Source organism: Peromyscus eremicus, chromosome X (genome assembly GCF_949786415.1).
Source record: "Peromyscus eremicus chromosome X, PerEre_H2_v1, whole genome shotgun sequence".
Classification (NCBI taxonomy): domain Eukaryota; kingdom Metazoa; phylum Chordata; class Mammalia; order Rodentia; family Cricetidae; genus Peromyscus; species Peromyscus eremicus.
In genome coordinates this window covers 57,479,166-57,499,860 of record NC_081439.1, presented here as the reverse complement: position 1 = coordinate 57,499,860, position 20,695 = coordinate 57,479,166, and the positions used below count along the sequence as shown (strand labels likewise).

Below are 20,695 nucleotides of genomic sequence, written 5' to 3'. Positions count from 1 at the left end.
TTGCTTGATAATGAAAAAGTGAGGGAAATTATCATGGGCAGAACTTTCCTACAAGAAATACCAAAAGGAAATCTCTCAACAGGCAATAGAGGGGCTGTAGATGTCTCAGAAGTTAGATGCACTGACTGCTCTCCCAGAGGACCCAGGTTCAATTCCCAGCATCCACGTGGCATCTAACAACCATGTCAAACTCCAATTCCAGGGGATCTGACAGCTTCTTTTGCCTTCTGTGGACATACATGCAGGGGAAGCACCCACACACATAAAATAAAACAGACAACAGATAGTAATTCAAATCTCCATGAAACAATTAATTAGAGCACCATTAAAAGGAACCATACTGCCATTGACATAAGGCTATGAGAATATAGGAACGCACTATGCTCTCTCTCTCTCTCTCTCTCTCTCTCTCTCTCTCTCTCTCTCTCTCTCTCTCTCTGTGTGTGTGTGTGTGTGTGTGTGTGTGTGTGTTGTATGATGATTGTTTGTATATGCGTGTGGTGGTCTATATTGTCAACCTGACAAAATCTATAATCACCCATGGGATAAGCCTCTGAGGGATTTTCTTGATTAGGCTATTTTAAGTGGGAAAATCCACCTTGAATGTGGGCATCACCTTCTACTAGATGCCCAGATATGAGGAAGTCCAGATATAAAGAAGGGGAAAGCTTCAGCTTTTAGTCTGCTTGCCTTTGTGTTCCTGGCAAGTTCATTCTGCTCCGTCTGTGAGTCCCTTTACTAGTTACTAGTGCCGCCACTAATGTCATCCTCCTTCACTGACAACAGAACTCAGTTTCTTCTGCTTTACAAAGTAGACTGATAATCATTAGAGCTCCAGTCCTCCAAGCTTTCAGCATCATATACTGGTGAGGTGCTGTATTAGTCAGGGTTCTCTAGAGTCACAGAACTTATGGAATTTATATATATATATATATATATATATATATATATATATATATATATATATATGAATTAATTGGAATGACTTGCAGGCTGCAGTCCAACAGTGGCTAGTTGTGAATGGAAAGTCCAAGAATCTACTAGCTGCTCAGTCCCATGAGGCTGGTTATCTCAGCTGGTGTGCTGGGATCCTGAAGAAGGAATGGATGTGCTGACAGAGGTGAAGACAAGCAGAGAAAGAACACATCCTTCCTTCTTCCATTGTCCTTATATGGGCTTCCAGCAGAAGATGTGGCCCAGATTAAAGGTGTGCCTTCTCACCTCAAGGTCTGGATTAAAGATGTGTGTCTTCCAGCCTCGAGCTCTGGATCCCAGTTGTGCCCTCCATTTCTGGGTTATAGTTCATTCTAGTTATAGTTAAGTGGACAACCAAGAACAGCCATCACAGGTACCTAGCCTCATGAACTGAACAGACAGCTGTTCTCTGCCTCTCTAGTATAAAGACAGCCATTGTCGGACTACCCCAGATGGAATTTTGTAAACCAATCCAATAAACCTCTTTTTAATACATACTTATTCAACGAGTTTTGTTCCTCTGGAGCAGTGGTTCTCAACCTGTAGGTCTCAACCCCCTTGGGCTCACATATCAGATATCCTGTATATTAGACATTTACATTACTATTCATAACAGTAACAAAACTACAGTTATAAAGTAGCAATAAAATAATTTTATGGTTGGGGTCACCACACCATGAGGAACTGTATTAAAGGGTCGCAGCATTAGGAAGGCTGAGAACCACTGTTCTATTCTAGGCTTTTATGTATAATATTGAAATTTAATTACTATTAACCTGAGCTAAATTTTTTAAGTTAAACTATTAATTGTCCCTGTGAGACAAACATTAATATAGTAATTCAAAAGAATAATGGAGAAATGTTACAGTTTGGATGTTTTAAATGTCTGCCAAGATCTCATGTATTGAATGAAGGCTCGGTCCTCAGGGCAGCTGGATTGAGAGCTAGAACCTTTGAGAGGTGAGTGACTTGTGAGGTCTCTGGATTATTATGTTTATTATTATTGTAATTATTATGTTTATGATGATGATGATTGTTCATACATGTGTAATGGCCAGTGTTATTAACTTGACAGAATCTAGAATCACCTAAGAAATGGCCTCTGGTCATGCTTGTGAGGGATTATCTTGATTATGTTAATAGAGACAGGAAGTCCTGCCAAATGTGGGCAGCACCTTTCCCTGTCCAGCACCCTGGACTGTATAAAGGGGAAAAAAAAGTATAACAGGACCCTAGACCTTAGTAGGCCCTGAGACCTTAGCACAACTGACTCCATAATGGAAGTACCATTCAGGCTGTAAAACTCAGCATGTGAACAGCATCACCTGCCAAAACTAAAACAAAGACCTAATCCACCAAAGTCCATAGTTCTGGGAAAGTCTCTAAATGTACTAACCTTGCTTTTTGGCTTCTGTAGTTCTGCTTCTGGCTAACTTCTTGTTAACTGAAGTATGTCAACACAGAACATGGTTTTTGTGCTTAAAAACTTACCCTGAGAAAGGCTCAGTGCTACACTGGGATCCCACCCACCCAATATAGTAGCTGGACAGCTAATAAAGATTTTCTATTGGCCTAAACACGGTCTGAGCAGTCTTCTCTGGTGAATATCCCACAACAAAGGAAATAAGCAACAGCCATCTCTTTATGCTTCCTAATTATGGATGTGGTGTGGCCAACTGTCTCAAGCTTCTGCTGCTTTGACTTCTCTGCCATGATGGACTGTATGTTGAGCTCTGGGCTGATATAAATCTTTTTCTCCCTTGAAGTTCTTTTGGTCAGGTTGTTGTATCACAGCAACAGGGAAACAAACTAAGGTAATACTTCAATTGTCTAGTGGGAGGTAGTAGAAAGGGTTAAGGACTAGTTGAAGGAAGTGGCCTTTTAAAGGGTACCCTTGGCAGGTATATTTGTCTTTGTAGCCACCCCTTTCTACCGACCATAAACGAGCCCGTTTGCTTCACTGTGTGCTCTTCACCATGATGTTCAAGTGTAGGTTACAAAACCTATTTTGAAAATTACTATAGATCAGTACCAAGGGCACAGAGCAGACCCCAGAGATCTCTGGGCACCTCTACCAGCAGTAATTGCCTGCCTCACCAAAATGTATGAAGCTCCAACTGCTACAGCCAGCGTCAGCCATCATGATCTCAAATATGAGTAGCAAGGCGGCGAAAGAAGAAATGCCTAGGCTCCTCCGTCCCTCTTTGCTGCTTCTATACTCTTTGTACCGTGGTCAGTGGTACAGGAAGAGGTGCCCAGATGGTATCCCATAAACAACACAGAAGAGGATGAGAGCAGGCACTGGCTAGATTGATCAGAGATTAAGAACACCTGCTGCTCTTGGAGTGGACCCAGTTTAGTTCCCAGCACCAACATAGTAGCTCCCAACCATCTGTGACTCCAATTGCAGGGGTTCCGACTCCCTCTTCTGGTCTTTGCAGGCACCAGACATGCATGTAGTGCATGCTCGTGTACACGCGCGCGCGCACACACACACACACACACACACACACACACACACAGACATGCACACACGTGCTCGCAGGCAAATAGTCATACATATAAAATAAAAATAAATCTGAAAAGAAGATCACAACAAACCTGGCATGGGAATGCATGCCTGTGATCCCAGCTGTTCTGAAGGTTCAAGTCAGGAAGATGGCAATTTTTAGACCCATGTAGGCCATATCAGGATTTGGTGAGATCCTTTCTTTAAAAAAAAAAATCACATCACAGGAGAAAAAACTTTAAGGAACAATAAAATAGTTAAACTCAAAAGCTATTATTATTGTATTTTTTGTAATCTGAATGAATGTAAAGGAACAGTTTTCCTTGTGGCCTTCCCGTAAGTGTTTAGTTCTTTTTTACTCTTCCCACACACCTGTTTCTCTTCCCCATCTTCTTGCCTCTCTCCCCACTTGTACATTAGCCCCAGTACTCCCTTCCCACTTTCATATCATGTGTGTTCTAATCTTTATCCACTTCCTTCATGCTTCATTTCCCCCCTCTCATGGGCCCCTTATAGTTTCCTGATCTCTAACTACACTTACTCCAAAATATACATACATAAAATTTAAAAGTCAGGATCCACATATGAGAGTTACATGAGATACTGTATTTCTGAGCTGGATTTCCTCACTTAGTATAATATTTTCCAACTCTATCCACTTTCCTGTACATTTTATTTTTCTTTATGGCTGAATAAAATCCAATTGTATATATGTACCATATTTTCATTATTGATTAATCTGTTGATGGCTGTCTACACTGGTCCTATTTCCTCACTATTGTGGAAGAGAAGATCAGTGAGCATAGATGTTCAAATGTCTCAGTGACAGCGGGCACACACCCAGAAGAGATACAGTTGGGTATACAAACTTTCATCTTTAGGTTTTTGAGAAACCTCCACACTGATTCTCATAGTGACAGCAGCAGTTTTCTACTTCCACAAACAGCAAGGATTCCCCTTTACCCACAATCTCGTCAGAATTTGTTGTTATTTTTTTCTTCATGATAACCATTCTCACTGAGATGAAATGGAAATTCAAAGTAGTTTTAATTTGTATTTCTCTGATGGCTGTGGATGGTGAACACTTTTAAGATATTTATTGACCACATGTTTCTTTTGAGAACTGTCTGTTCAGCTCATTGGCCCATGATATTGATTGTCAACGCTGAAAGCTAGATGTGTTGAAGAAGAGGAATGCCCAATTTGTACACCACATGCCCTAACCTAGGGCTGTGGAGATGGCTCAGAGGATGGAGAGCTTGCTGTACAAGCATGAAGACCTGAGTTCAGATTCCAAGTACAGATGTAAAATCCAAAAACCACGGCATCTGTCTGTAACCCCAGGGCTGGTGGTGGAGACAGGTGAATACTGGGAGCTTACTGGTCAACTAACTTGGCCTAGATGGCAAGCTCCAGGTTTAGTGAGAGTTTGTCTCCAAAAAAAGTGGAGAAGCTGGAGAGATGGCTCAGCAGTTAAGAGCACTGTCTGGTCTTGCAGAGGACCCAGGTTATGTTTCTAGAACCCACACAGTAGCTCACAACTATCCAAAACATCAGTTCCAGAGATCCTACCCCCTCTTCTGACTTCCATGGACACCAGGCACACATGTGGTGTATACATACATGCAGGCAAAACATTCATACACAGAAAATACTTTTTTTTGTTTTTTTTCAAGACAGGGTTTTTCTATGTAGTCCTGGCTGTCCTGGAATTCACTCTGTAGACCAGGCTGGCCTCGAACTCACAGAGATCCACATGCCTCTGCCTCCCAAGTGCTGGGGATAAAGGTGTGTGCCGCCACCGTCCAGCAAAAATGTCTTTTAAGGTAGAGAATGACAGGAGAAAACACTCAGTGTTGCTCTCTGACGTATACACACACACACACACACACACACACACACACACACACACTCATGCAAACATACACAGGTAAGAACACCCACACACATGCATACAACACATAAAGAGGCAAGTATATTCACACATATGTATGTAACACACACACACACACACACACACACACACACACACACACACACACGCAAACCAAAGCAGCACCTTCTTGGTATGAGTTGGAAAGACTATGAAGTCTTACATCACTGAAAGAACAGGATTTGGAAACAGCAGGTGTTTCAGGCTTTTGTGGAATTTCATTTTAAGGCCTTCATATGAATCAGACATCAAGTTCTCTGCATCGTAGAGATACTCCACACAATCACCTGCAGAATTACTGAAATAGTGAGTGAAGAAAATAACAAGAGAACAGGCCCAACAATGTCATCCCCACCAAAGACAAAGGCTCACACTTACTGTGTGTACTGACCCAATGAGTATCAACCATGGGATTCCAGCCCTCTGATGCAGTGGAAGGTGCTTACAAACAGGGTTCAAGACAACGAGGGAGACCAGGGAGACAGGATATACATCAGGCTTACAAACCATGGCTGCACAATCACATAGAGCCTGGAGATGATAGTCATGGAGAGGAACAGGAAGCTGAGGAAATTCTGGGTTACCATCTCCACTTTTGTGTAGCTAGACATGAGTATGAAATTTCAGTGACAGGAAATGAACTACAGAACAGAGTTGAAGACCTGATGGGCTTGCTTTTTTTTTTTTTTTTTTTTTTTACCAATTTAGCAGGTATTTCAAACTATGTTCATCATCTATTCATCGTGAGCTTTTTATGCTTTTGGCGTAAAGGTATTATCTTTTGTGTAATGAAAAATACAGATGTTATTAAGTCTAGTTTTTCTCAACACTTCTTTATGGTTTTAAGACTGTTTTAGACCTGGGCAAGTTAAAATTTTTTAAATTGCATTCTTTTTAACTTGCAGTGAGAATTTATGTTATAGAGTATTCAGAAGCGTCAACTGCAGAAGTTCTTGAGTGAATAGTATCAGAAGAAAACAGAACTCACTTGTAAATGTTATTAAAGTTGTGGCTGGCTTTTTCAATCCTCCCAGAGGAGCTGTTCAGCTGCCACTTCTCGCAGGTTTAAGGCAGCAGCTCTGCCCACAATCACCTTAATGTCTCATCAGAGAGTAAGTTTTTAAAATCCCGAGATCCCCAGTGATACTCCAGTGCCTGGGCCAAGTCCCTCCCTGCTCCCTGCTGTACAGTAGAGCATAGGCCATCACCCTTGGAAGGCTTGAGACCATTCCTTTGTTTTGTTGGCCTCAAAAGAGTGCCAGAAGTCCTACAAAACATTCAGCTTTCTGTTACCGATTCTGGATGAAGAAGTCCAATTCAAAATTTTTCTGTTGCCTGTTTTCTTAGATCCTATGGCTTGAGAACTGCATTGAAGCCAATTGTTGATCTGCTGCAGGGCCCTCTGCATCTCGGCAAGGGCCCTCCCTCTGGTTACTCATTGATCTCCTATTATTCACATGGTCATTCTCCACTCAGGGGTGTGCAGTGTCTCAGGGACTTCATGTCTGTGATGCCATTTGTGTTTTTGTGAACTGTGCACTGTTGTGTGCCATGTAGTTTTAATCCACATATTTTGCTGCCACATATCTCAGTCTGCTTTATGAGCCTCACTTTCACTGGGTAAACACTTCCAAATCTTCATCTGTTTAGAAACCATGTGAAATTGATTTTGTCAGTTGGAGAACAGGCAGGGATTGCTAGCAGATTTACCGAAACTACAAAATACATTAATATCACTGTGACACAAAAACAGTAGTGTCTTGTCTCACAGAGACAGTATGGATGTTTGGTGAGTTACTGTGACCATTATCCACCAACCCTGAAGTAGTTCTAAACCAGTCTAAAATAAAGATGTTTATTTCTATTGTAAATAAGCACATAGCAATATTCGACTCTGTACACTAACGTGCATTTCAACATAAATGACTTTGACTGTACATTCTGCTTAACATTTCCAAGAATCCTTCTGTTATTAAAATACTACCTTCCCAAAGGCTTTAATCTGTTTTTCACCTTTATGGCAATACAATATTAATTGGATCTACTTTGAATAGTCTTGTTGGACAAAGATGAAAAGCAGTGGGCTGCTGGGACTAGCTCTTCCTGTACTAGAACAGTTAATTGCTAAATTTTCAGGAGCTTGAGAGCCATTCCTAAATACAGGCAATTACTATTATACAAAATTTATAAGCTCACCACATCCATTATACTGTAAATGAAGAAATATGTGTAGTCAAATTCATCAATCTCTAATTATTTTTCACTATCTCACCATTGTTCATGTTCAAATGGTAACTTAAAGTACTAGTCTAAAAAAATCTCCAACTTGGGAGTTCATTGACATTTTGGTTCTGTGAATTCAGTAAATGAGACAACACAGAGAATTCCCCTTAAATGCCCCTTCCCCCTAGAAAGCCTGTACTTGGCCTGTATAACAGCATAGATTTTTTTAATCTTAACACTTCTTGTTCAAATTGACCCACTCTAGAGATGCTCTGAAACGATGGATATGTTCAGACATAACCAATGATGTCATATAACATACGAGAGTCAAAATATAGCAGAGGTGAGGTTTTTAAACTGTGAACTGTGACAGTACATGACAAAGAGAGACATACCAAAAAGCTTAACACTGAACACTTACACAGATATTCAAAGAGAACTAAAATATGCCATATAGAGAGTCTTTAATTATAAAACACTGGGAGGGGAGAGTGTCAGGTCTGAAAACCCGATACAAAGACAATAGGCCTCAGAAAAATGAAAGGGCCCAAGGAAATCAGTCTCTTTCCTTCCTCAAATATCTATTGTATTATTTCTGTTCTCTTCCCTCTTCTTGTGCCACATCCTTCAACCAAAATCTATTTCTCCCTTTACCCAACTCAACTGTAGAACCAAGGTGAGGCTTGGACCAAATAGTACTGCAGAAACATGGGGACATATTCATCGGTCACTGGAGGGTAATGAACTTTAGGATAATGGGAAGAAAGAGGGTATGAGATGGACTTCAGCCCAGCTTAATTCCTCAAATCATTGTTGATTTTACATGTTTATTTCTCGGCCATTAGATGGAGAATATAAGAATCTTGACTTTTCAGAGCCTCAGAAGACAAAGGAATTGTGATGATTGGATATCATCATCATCAAACTTGTCATTACAAACAGAAGCAGGAAGCCAGACATGGTGAAGCATACTTATAATCTTAGCACTTGAGAGGCTGAGGCAGGAAGATCACAAGATCTTTGGAGGCCAACCTGAGGTACACAGTGAATGCAAGGCCAGCCTGCATGACATAGTAGGACCCTGATTTTTTAAACGAGGCACTGAAGAAAGGAAGGAAGTAAAAGTATAATAAAGAATCTAGATCAAGCGATGTTCAGTTAGCTAGCTGTCTGCCTGGCCAGGCCTGCAGTTCATGTGTTTGGAACAACAATCAAAGACTCAGAATATGCAGGCTTTAAAAATGTTCCTATCAATTACTCGATAAGGGCACTTTTGAGAAAGCCTTCTGATGTCTACTACACCAAGGTTTGGAATTTTCACTCAATCATTAATTTAAAAAAATAAATGATTCGTTAACTTGGGGCTTGGTGAAGGTAAACAATCCTTTTTGATATTTTAAAAAAACAACTCTTATTTTTGAGTGCCTACAACACATGTTTATTATTTGCTCACACACACACACATGCCTAGATGCAGAGTGAAAACTCTTCATGATTCCACATGGATGATTACATACAGGAGTGTGCCAGTGTATCTACAATCACAGAACAAATGAAGATACTGGCATACAAACCCACTCAGAATCCCATTGATTGATCACATTAGATCACACAATACTGTTTTTCTAAGAAGCATATAAAGGAATTATTCCAAAGGGATAATGAATAGAGGAGCAACATCGAACCTCAGTCAAGTAAATGCCCTACGTCATAAAAAGGATCTGAAAGCTTATAAAACTCCTGAACACTTAAAATAATACTAATTTTAAAAAAAAGCCAGGCACAGTGCTATATGCCTGTAATCCCAGCATTTGGGAGGTGGAGGCAGAAGAATCAGGAGTTCAAAGTCATCGTCAACTATATGCTGAGTCCAAGTTCGGGCTGGCTACATGAGAACTTATTTCAAAAATAAAAAAATTTAAAAAACGTTAGTCATTTTAGACATGAAACAGGATACCAAACAGGCAGTGTTCTAGTGAGGCCTCCCACTATGGGCTCTTAGGTCAAGAAGGACATGCACTCCAGATGTCCAGTAAGTGCGACAGAGCTGGCCGGCCGTGGTGGCAGGTAGGGACTAGGAGGCTGCAGTCCTCTCTCTCCAGCAGGACCTGAAGAGCAAAAGCCAGAGCCAGATTACATCCATGTCATCACCCAGCAAACCCCTCAGACTTTGGTGTCCCACCCAATCGAAGATTTGTCACTGAAACCAGGAACGGACATGCCTCCTTATTTGGCTCTCCAGTTTCTCAGCCATAGCCCCCAATCCTTTTAGTCACTCTAGGGGCTACGGATAGGATCCTCACTGTGTCGGGGATGTGCTACATCTCCTTACACCCCTCCCCCAAGTTTGCTGGCCCAGCCTGCATCACCCACTGCGCCAGACCTCTGTGAGAAGCAAGTCTCCAGCTTCATTCACCCCACGTTGTTTCCCACTAGCACACTTCATTGAGGTCTTTGTTTTGTTTTCTTATGAGGGCTCAGCCTTCCCTTCCAGGCCTCCCAGCTATGTAATTCTCCTCTGAGTTCACAACTGGATGGAGCTGTGAGAGTGACTGGAAACATTCCGGCTGGGGAGCAGCCAGGCTTCCCATCCACACGGGAAGCTGACACTCCAAAGCTGTCAGCACGATCTCAGTTCCACTCCGGACCCTTATCCCCTGTCCGTAACCGCCCGGTAGTCCTCCTCAGTCTACAGTGGACTGGAGATATTGTCCTAGGCTGGGAGTCATTATACTTGATTCTAGTCCTTCCACTTGATAAGATCCTGAACTCTGAGAAGACCTGGCCACCTTGGGGAGCCTCAATCTACAGGGGTCTTTTGTTGTCACTGTGCTGGTGGCGCTTTGTTTCGACTTCAGCTCCTGGCCATTTGCTGTTGAGCAGAAACCCTTGAGAACTGAAGATTCACTGAGAAGCCCCCGAGTACCATCTCGCACATCAGACTGAGGAACTGAAGTGTCTGACCCAAGGCGGTCCCAAATCCAGGTTCCCAGGTATAACCAGTTTACCACAACCCCTCCAATTTCCCAACTCCCCTAACTCCATGTTCCATCTTAAAGAAGGCAGCTACCTGGCATGCTGGCACGCTGTTGCAGAGAGGCAGAATCAGGAGGAACCTGAGAAGAGTTTTTCAGGGCCAACAGAGCCTCAGCAGCCTCCAGCTTCCTCTGCCACTCTAAGGCAGCAGCAACAGTGTCCTGCTTGGCGGCATCAGGGACCTGCAAAGGGAATGGCATTCAATAATGGCAGCCAGGAAACCACACCTCCTCCCACCAGCATGGTGCCCCTTTAAGTGCCCAGTTCCCTTGAGTACCCACCCCCACCCCAAGACCTTTTGCTCTTCCCATCCACTAAGCTCATTCCCTCCCGGGGACCTGGACCCCACTACTTTGCCAGGACCTGTGGCTGCAGTAGAAGAGGGCCAGGGGTGGCACGGGGTTGCAGGATCACACTTGAGAATCTGGAAACAAGGAGAGGAGAGGCCAGGGGATTAAACCCTCTGGTGGAAACCTACTACCAGAACACTTGGAGGCCCAGGGCTTTGCAAACCAGGGGATCTGAATGACTCGAAAATGTTAGTCCTTTTGACCTGGGCACCTTCTTGGCCTGTTTCCTTTTAAAATGTCTATATTTTTCTTGAGGCACTAATTTATACCAGATCTTTCTTCCCAGGGCTACAATGAAGATGACGAAGAATCCAAAGTGACTATCCTCTAATCTGCAAAGCAGCTGGCAAGATGTGAGTCCCTCCTTTTTCAGAGACTGGCTCTTGCTTCCATTTTGCTCAATCCCCACTGGTTATGAAGTGAGGGGTCAGTCTCTGTTCAGATGGTGTCACTAAAAGACAGGGAACATGAGACCCGCCAACACCTCCTGTGGCTGTTTGAGCAGGCCTGAGTCTCTGGAACACCAGATGATTCATAATGGAGTCCCAGCTAACTGGACACCTTCTAATTTGGCGTCAAAACCTAGGGTGTTACCTGCTTCCTGTACTTTGTCTGCAGACACACTGCCTGGACATACTGCCCCCTGTAGACCCTCACACAACACAGGTTGCGTGCCATTCGGACTCACTGGACAGTAACTCAATCTGACCTTAGCTGATTGTGTAATGTATGCGTATATACCAGTGAACATTCACATCAAACCACATCTGCCCCTCCATGCTGGTGTCCGGGAGTCTGCTTCCTGGGAAATTCATTGTGACTCTGTCTCCTTCCCCCCCCCCACCCCCACTGAGCCGCCAGTGAGAGGGAGAAAAACCCCACAGTGAAGGGACAAGCCAGGTCCTTCTCTAGGAAGTTTTCTCTGCTGCCTTTAGCATGCCTCTAGGCCTCTATGGCCCTCCCCATCATGACCCCAAATTCTACCAGAACCTTCTCTCACGTCCATCTATTGTAATATGGAGTAACAGCCCAGGCATATTGAAGGCTTACTATGGGGTACGTCTTCTTTCTAGCTCTCTTTTCAATGTTATAAGTGTAGACTGTTTTCCCAGACTGGCTACTGGAAAACATAGTCTTAGAAAGATGAAATCACTTATCCAAACCCTCAAGATTAGGAATTCTCCAGCCTAAGTGTGCTCTCTTCACTCCTCCTTTTGAGGTGCTGCCTTCCTTCTTCTTCCCCTCCTCCTCCTTTCTTCCTCTTTCTCCTCTCTTATTTGCCTCCCTCCCGTGGCACTGACCAGTGATGAACATGGACTAATAGGAGACACAGCGGCCTTCAGGGCCTTATTCAACTCACCTAGGGGGCCTGGCAGAGAGACCGCGAGGCTCCCGGGAAAAAGAAATCACTGGTTGCCGCTCCAAGGTCACTGGAGTATAGGACAGAATTGGATGTTCTCGAGGCTGGCTACGCATCAGAGTTCCTTGAAATTTTCCCTGCTGGAGTAGAGACGAGAGTAGGAATTTGGGTACCAGCCAACCATGACAAGAGGAGAGATGAGCATGTTGTGGGATGAGCACAGCAACCTAGAACATCAGAACTTAAAGACCTTGAAGATCATCGAGGCTTACCTTTAATTTTCAGTTCATACTAAAATTCAGGAAGATGTAGTTGATCCCAAGGTCACATGGTAAGTCATGGAGGATTTGGGGGTGGAACACATGTCATTAGGACACAGTACAAGGGGTCTGGGAAGTAGCTTCTGGAAGTACCTCCCATAAAGCAACAGAGTCTCCTTACCTCCTGCAGTGTTTTGTGGCGCCTGGCCTCACTCCTGTGCACAATGAGCTCCTTTCCATCTGTAAAACACCAGGCCCAGCTTAGATAAGCCTCACTGTCACCATCATTCCAAATATTCCAGCCCCATCTGGAGGCTTTGTCATCCTATGTAGCTTTCCCAGCTCTGGGATAAGCTTTCTTTTTCTAGTAAATGGCCACTGCAGGGACTGATGCAGGAGGATTACGGGTATGAGAACACTTTGGGCTAACTACCAAGACAGTGTCTCAAAACAACAAACTTACCACTCAACAACAAAAGTCTACCTAAATAAACTATAAGCGATGGCCTTGGCCATTTCTCCAAAGCATTCAATTCCTAACATTGGTTTGATGAGTGATTACCAAGTCACACTACAATTTCAAGACAGGGATGCTGACAGAATTACTCATGCTCCCTCTACCTAAACTATGGTTCCTTAGCCAGCCAAAGACACTCACTGTGGTTTTCTGCTTCAACAGCCACCTGCTTGCCATTCTTGTAGAATTTGGGGGCAGCAGACATATTCCTTATCAGTCCTCGATCCAGGTGCCTCTTCAGCCTTGTCCCCTGCTCCTTCTTTGAGGCACTCACAGCAGGCAAGGGCCCATGATGTTCCCTAAAGTGAAGGATTGAAGGTCCAAGGTTAGTAATGTGTTAAAGGCCTGATCCTTACCTTCCCAGACACTCCCAAGAACGCAGTGCAGCTGTGACATTTGTGGGCCTGGGAGAGGCAGAAAGGCTCTTAATCCCTGGTTTGGGTAGGGATGCAATGGTTGGAGAAGCTGTCAGAGTGGCCTATAGGGCTTCTGGAGCCAAATTCTTTCCCCAGGGAGCTCCAGTCTCGTGCCCACTGTTCCATGTGCAATGAGAAGAGCAGCAGGGTACAGCAGGTACCTGTGCTCTGTGTTCCACTGCTTTAGGGTCAGGAGTGGAGGTCAGAAGAGCACCTGGATCCCCCATCTCCAGGTTACTTCCCCTGAACCTATAAAGCTACATCTTCAGTGACTGGGACTTTTCTCTCCTTTTTGCTCACTGCTGGAATAAGTTTTCACTCCCTCATTTCCCTATATTTTTCTCAACTTTTACCTAGCCCTTCTTAAACCATCTCCTTCCCAGAAGTCCCACATGTACGAAGCTCTTCACAGTCCTATAGAAGTTCAACCTGATAATGGGTTTCTCTGCTTACCTTCACTCCCCAAAATCCATTTTCAGGCACAGACAGACAGCCCTGCATCTTCAACAATCACTACACTCCATTCTGTTGCATCATTAATTGTCTTCCTCATGGCCTTCATTCATTCACTGCCAGGATGGAATTTTATGCCCCATGCTCTCACGAATTCCATATTTCCCTTAAGTTTCCATTAAGGTTGTTCTCACACTTAACCTTAATCTTGATTATCACCTTGATTCTCCCTTTATACTGACTACAATCTTGCTTCTCATAAAAAATCATATCATTCTTCTGAATCAGAGGTGATATAAAGCCTTTGATCCTAGTACTCAAGAGGCTGAGGTAGGAGGATCAGAAGTTTGAGACCAAACTGGGTTAACTAGGGAGACAATATCTCAAAACAAACAAACAAAAATGTACAATTCAACAGTACAAAAACCTACATGAAATGTAAGCAAAGGACAGAAACAGACATTTCTTTGAAGCATACAAATAGCAAAGTGAAAAGATGCTCAGAGGCAATAATCAGTGGGGAAATGAAAATCAAAGCCACACGGAGGGACTGATTCATTCCACTAGGGTAACTGCTCTAAAAAAAATCTTAGCAAGCCTTGAGGAAGATAAGGTTAATCAAAATTTAAAGTATGGATATCAAAATAAATTCTACAGACATTAACAGGAACTTAATGGAAACCAGGGAGACCTGTAGTCCCAGAAAATAAAAAGGCTGAGTCCTGAAGTTGTCTTGAGCACAGGAGCTGGAGGGCAGCCTAGGCAGGCAATATATCAAGAACTCATGGCTTACACACGCAGAGAGAATGTAAGCAGTAAGTAGAAATTAGTATATCCAGTATAGAAAATTGTAGGGAGAATCACCTGAAAGGTACAAATTTTAAAACTGCCCTATGATCCACGTCACTAGCCTGACCTTGAGGACGCCCTGCTTGCCTCACTCAGATTCAGACAGAAAATAGAGGCATTGTCTGCATCCCACACTGGAAGTCATACAAAGCAGTTCAGGGTACACAAGGCCCAGTAAGATGCCAAGTGATTACAGACTGAGCTATACTTGAAAGCAAGAGGTCAAGGGCAGAATATCCGTGACCCAAGATAAAGCAGCAGTGCTCAGAGATTGTCAACAAAGATATCAAAAGCTGGATAAGCTTTAAATAACAGTCTTTTGGTTAGCTGTATAATTAAATAAATAATTGTTTCTAAAGACCACTTTAAGTAAAAGGGGTCATTAAATTTTTTAAAGGGGCAGGACAGATGGCCTAGCAGTTAAGAGCACTTGCTGCTATTTCAGAGGTCACAGGTTCAATTCCAGCACCCACATGGTGGCTCACAACCTTCAGTTAACTCCTGCTCCAGGTGATCCAACATCCTCTTCCGGCCTCCATGAGCACCACATGCACATGGTGCACAAAACTCATCTTTTCTTTCTCTCTTTTTTCTTTGTTCTTTTCTTTTTTCTTTCTTTTTTTTGTTTTTTTGTTTTTTTTTTTTGTTTTGTTTTGTTTTGTTTTGTTTTTCAAGACAAGGTTTCTCTGTGTAGCCCTGGCTGTCCTGGAACTCACTCTGTAGACCAGGCTAGCCTCGAACTCACAGAGATCCACCTGGCTCTGCCTCCTGGGTGCTGGGATTAAAGGTGTGTGCCACCACTGCCCGCCAAAACACATCTTTTAAATGTTTTAAGTTTTTAAAAACTGAGTTCAGAATTGAAAATATCCTCGTAAAGCAAATCTCTCCCCTAAATGATTTCACTAGGGAATAATATCTGATAATTCAAGAAAAATCTGAGCAATATGTCAAGAACGTTTTCAGAAAATAAAACAGGGAATACTTCTCCATTCATTTTATGAAGCTAACGTTACGTTTATGGTAAAGGGGGCAAGGTGGCTCAGTGGGTAAAGACTGAAGTTCCAAGTTCATTCCCCAGATCTCACAGAGGAAGGAAAGGACTGACTCCTGAAAGCTGCTCTTTGACCTCCACATGCATGCCCTGACACATGTACACCCTTGTATGTATAAACGCACACGTGCACGCACGCACACGTGCACGCTCGCACACACTGCTGCTGCTAGTAGAAGTGGTGGTAGCAGTAATAATAATAATTTTAATATACTTTCAATTTTTAAATTTGGGCCCAGGAGATGGCTCATCAAGGAAAAATGCTTGCTGTACAAGCCTGACAACTGGAGCTTGATCCCCTGGGCCCACAGAAAGGCATGATGAGGTGGCGTGCCACGGAAATCCCAGATCACCTGTAGTGAGACGGGAAGCTGGCCTGTAATCTTCCTCTCTGCTCGCTAGCTCTAACAGTACTAGAAGGCTCGATGCAAGTTGCTGAGAGGAAAATGTGCATCCTGGGAACTGCAATAATGACCACCATGGCAAGATAGGTCCCTGACTATGAGAGTGAAAAAATGTTATGGGGAGAAACTGCTGTCTGGTTGGATTTAAGGCCTGCAAATCTGGCCAAGAACTCATGGTTGGGGAACTCAAAGTCTCAGAGGTAAATCTACTATGATTATTTTACTAAATTGGCAGTAGCACTTGCTCTCTACACTTGTATATTTCTACCCATAGATTAGTGCAGCTCCCAGACATCATCCGTGGAGTGTCTGTCATTGAGCAGTGAATGGTGGCTAAGAAACCTGTAGCCAGCCACGGTGAAGAGAACAAGTGATTATGGAGGGCTAGGCCACAAATGGGACATCTATGTCACACACACACCCAAGGCTATGCTGGAAGAGGGAGAGAAAACATTGTAAGAATCTGTGCTGGTGAAGGACAGGAATGAAACAATGTCATCAAGACATGACAGGCCACTGCACTCCCAAACTCAGAGCAGCTGTGTGTGGCTGCCTGCACAAGACCTGCACAAAGGTAAGTCAACATTCTGCTATGAAGGGGGAAGGGGTTCAGGAGCCCCCATCCTGGAACTGAGGACTTAGGGGCAGTTGATGGCTTCTGGGAAAGGGAGAGTCAGAATTTCTTTTAAGGGTGTGGCTACTGGTAGGTTGACCACACTCAAGTAGATGACCCTATACCCAGAAGTATGTGGAGAGCACAAATTGGAGTCAATGGGTTATTAAATTTAAAAAAAAAAAAGGTAGTACTAGAGAGATGGCTCAGCAGTTAAGAATGTGCACTGCTTTTGCAGAGGACTCCAGTTCAGATTCCAGCATTCACAACAGGAAGTTGTTCATAACCCAGAACTCCAGCTGCAGGGGATCCAACATCTTCTTCTGGCCTTCTTGAACACCAGCAGACACGGGCATAGAGCCCCACATACATATATATTACAGTAAATCTAACAAAATCAAAGAAAGTTAAGGAGGTGGGAGTGGGTTTGGAAGGAGCTAACGGGAGGAGTTTGGGGTAAATGTGATCAAAATGCATTGCATGAAATTCTCAAAGAATTGATAAAATTATTAAAAATAGAAAACATCACAGGAAGTATTACAGACAAGTATTTCTCATTAACATGGATGGAAACCTCTCTAATGAAATTCCAGCAGTTTCAATCAGTGTATGAAAAATATTCATTGACAAGCACAGTTTACTCTAGTAATGCAAAACCATTTTAATATTAAATTTTCTTAGATTTATTTATTTATTTTCGTGTGTGTATACTCTACCTGCCTGTATGTATTACACCATATGTCTGGGGCCTGTGGAGGTCAGAAGAGGACATCGGATTCCCTGGAACTGAAGTTACAGGTGGTTATAAGCCACTATGTGGGTTCTGGGAACTGAACCCAGATTCTCTGCTAGAGCAGCAGGTTCTCACAGCCACTGAGCCGCCACCCCCCTTACCCTCTGTTGTTCCCTGTCCATCCAGTCCCCTTCCGGCACATAAAAGGACCTTGTACTTTCAGCTGAAGGTAGATTCTCCACATGCACAGAATATCCGACACTTGTCTTTGTTTTCCTCTGTTACCCTCTTTACCCGCCCTTCACTTTCCCCTCCGCCCAAATGACCTCACCAGTACCCTGAAGTTCAGTCTAGGATGTATGTGTGACAGAAAGCACCTGATAATGGAGAGACAGAAATTTCCCAAGAGTATTTTAGAAATGTGGCAGAATGTTTCTCCAGATTCTCACCATATGCACACAGCATTACACTTGAGACCATAACTGCTTCAGTCAAGCAAAAAATGTAAACAAAGGCATGGAGAAGGGAGATGAGGAGGGGGGAATCTTGAGGGAGGGGGAATTTGGGAGGAGTTGGGGAAGGGAAAGAATATGATAAGATACACTGTATAAAATTTTCAAAGAATAATCTTTAATAATGCTTTACATAGGAAATACTACATACTCCAGAAAAAGTCATCACCTGGTTTTCAGAAATGATTTGGGCAAAGTTAGAAGATAAGTTAGTGGGCAAAAAGCCACTCTATGCCAATAAACTAGAAACGAATATACAAATGGGAAGTGTTTTAAATGACATCTTCAATAACATTGAAATAAAGGAAATATCTGTTAAGAATATTGGCACAAACACTGAAAGATTTGTTTAGAGAAAACAATTAAAATCCTGCAAAGAGAAATTAAAATAACAAAAGTATACTGTGCTCACTGATCAAAACATTCAAAAGGTCAGGATTTCCACTCTGTAATCATCAATAAAAGGAAAAGTTATTGCTCAAAGTTCTCTAGCAATGCATACGACACAAAATGGCTAACGACATTTGGATGAGGACAAAGATGGAGGACTGAACTCTGGAAATTCGCTATCATCCTACAACATGGTGGTAAGCACCAAGGCACGGAGTCACCTTAGGACAGGACACACACAGCACTGAAATCGAAGGAAGGCCACGAACAGCACAACAAGGCTCTACCATAATTACACAATAATGACACAGAAAAAAAGTGGATGCCCTTAAGGAAAAAGAAGCAAACAAAGGTCAATGGCTCCAACAACGTGCAAGACATAACCCATAACAATCACGATTCTAAGTGTAAAGTGCTAAATTTAAAAACCTATGTCTGGACCCCTGACGACTGTCCTGCACAATGCAGGCCACCAAATACTTTCCATCTTTCACCAGAAGCACTTAGGAGCAGATATGCAGGTAACCTGTGCAGAGCAAACCCCTCACAAAGAAAAACTAGGGTCCAGGCCTTCTGGCCTTAGGGCGCCATGGCCAGCCCTTGCTCTCAGCTTTTATGAACCATTTGGGCCATGCACCTTGTGAGGGCATTGAAAAACATCTCAGTCCTAACTCAATGCGGCTACCACAGACAGGCCTCGTGAGCACTTTTGTCCGTGGAAACCCCACGGAAGGAGAACTCACCGTATAACCGAAGACCTCTGCATTTTCAGTTCAGCCAGCAGAACTTGCGTTCAGGCTGCTGATCTGGCCAGAGTGAAGATAAAAAGCAAAGGAAGAAACAAAGAAAGTTCCGAGGGGCGGGATTTGGGACACAGGCCACACACCAGAAATGTATCCACTGGTTGAGCACAATGTACTGAACTGAAGCAGGCAGGAACCAAGGAAGCAGCAATAGGGCTTAGGGCCATGGAGGGGGCGAGGCTTAGGGCAACGCAGGGGGCCGGCCTCCAACTCTGCACCCAGCATAGTGGGAGCTCAGGAGATCTCTGCAAAGAAGTGCTGGAGGGGGGTGTCCCTCATGCCATCACACACTCTCTTGGAAGCATGGTCTTCATCCCCCTCTTCCTACCTGCTGGGCAGTCTCATTTCCATGTGGTCTGGAACATCCTTCAGGGGGGCTGGGTGGGTCAGGGCAGGTCTCCCCACTTCTCCATCCTCAGCACCTCAACCAGGAGTGCACATCACAGTAGCCCAATGGGGTGATAGACAGCAGCCATGAGGGGCCGCAAAGATGAGGCCTCAACTCTCTTTTTCAGACTCTGAGAAGCCAACAATACTGCCCGGAAGGGGTGGTCTTTCCTCACACCATGGGGAACGTATTCAATGACCCAAGAGGAACCAGGGAGGCTGCTCGTCCCAGAAGGACCTGGAAGGGCCGGTTCCAGAGAGCCCTGGCTCGTGTGTCCAAGTTCTTCAGGTGAGGGCTCTGAGTCTGCCCCTGCCTCTCTCATCACTCACAGCAGGCCAGGATGTCCCCTTCCTCTCCCCCAGAGAGCACCCCAGCCCTCCCCTCAGTTCCCACAGGGCTCCTGGGGGTCCACTTGTGTCTCTTTTTCCTTCTTAGGCGAGGACGCCGCTCATTCCGAGGCTGAGTCCACGTGAGTCTGAGACACGGGGCCACGACAGAGAGCAAGACCTTCTGCTGTCCAGGCCCCTCCTCTCCCAAGAATCTTGTTAATGAGGTTGAAATAAAGGCCGGTGTGCTTTACAATGTTTTGGCTTCATGATATTTTCTTCATACTCCATATTGACATCAACTTAAGATGTGCTGGGGATGATGTTTTGGTGACGGGTGGGGATGGGGATATCTTGGAGGGGAGAGCAAGTATCTCTCGGAGTACTCCAAGGGCTTCATGTTCCCCCTTGAGGCAATGATGCTTGCTCCGTTGGGGGTCTTTGTTGCAATTGGTCTCCAGTCAACAGTTTTTTTTTCCTCACAGCTGGCAGCTCTGACCCGCACACTTCCATACAGCCAGGAGGAGACTTGTAGGCCTCTCTCCGCTGTAGTTCAGCAGCCCTCATAGCTGAGAAAGCTTGAGCAGAGTTTCT

At 43.9% G+C, this 20,695-nt stretch overlaps 1 protein-coding gene and 1 long non-coding RNA gene across 3 annotated transcripts; one reads left to right on the top strand and one right to left on the bottom strand.

Annotated features, from left to right (window-relative positions):
• Nucleotides 1-6,224: 6,224 nt before the first annotated feature.
• Nucleotides 6,225-19,794, bottom strand: LOC131898800 (doublesex- and mab-3-related transcription factor C1-like). 2 transcript variants are annotated; one of them, XM_059249995.1, is made up of 7 exons: nt 19,328-19,794; nt 13,305-13,462; nt 12,828-12,886; nt 12,387-12,523; nt 11,040-11,100; nt 10,711-10,858; nt 6,225-9,748 (listed from the first exon to the last, which is right to left on the bottom strand). In XM_059249995.1, the coding sequence occupies exons 1-7, from the start codon at nt 19,348-19,350 to the stop codon at nt 9,639-9,641; spliced, it is 696 nt and encodes a 231-aa protein (XP_059105978.1). In that variant the 5' UTR covers nt 19,351-19,794; the 3' UTR covers nt 6,225-9,638. The 2 variants fall into 2 exon arrangements, with proteins under 2 accessions (XP_059105978.1, XP_059105977.1); XM_059249994.1 differs by having other exon boundaries at nt 6,229-9,748; nt 12,387-12,526; nt 19,328-19,775.
• LOC131898801 (uncharacterized) lies at nt 19,550-20,357 on the top strand. The gene is made up of 2 exons (XR_009376029.1): nt 19,550-20,063; nt 20,211-20,357. It is a non-coding gene; the product is annotated as an uncharacterized LOC131898801 (long non-coding RNA).
• Nucleotides 20,358-20,695: the final 338 nt, after the last annotated feature.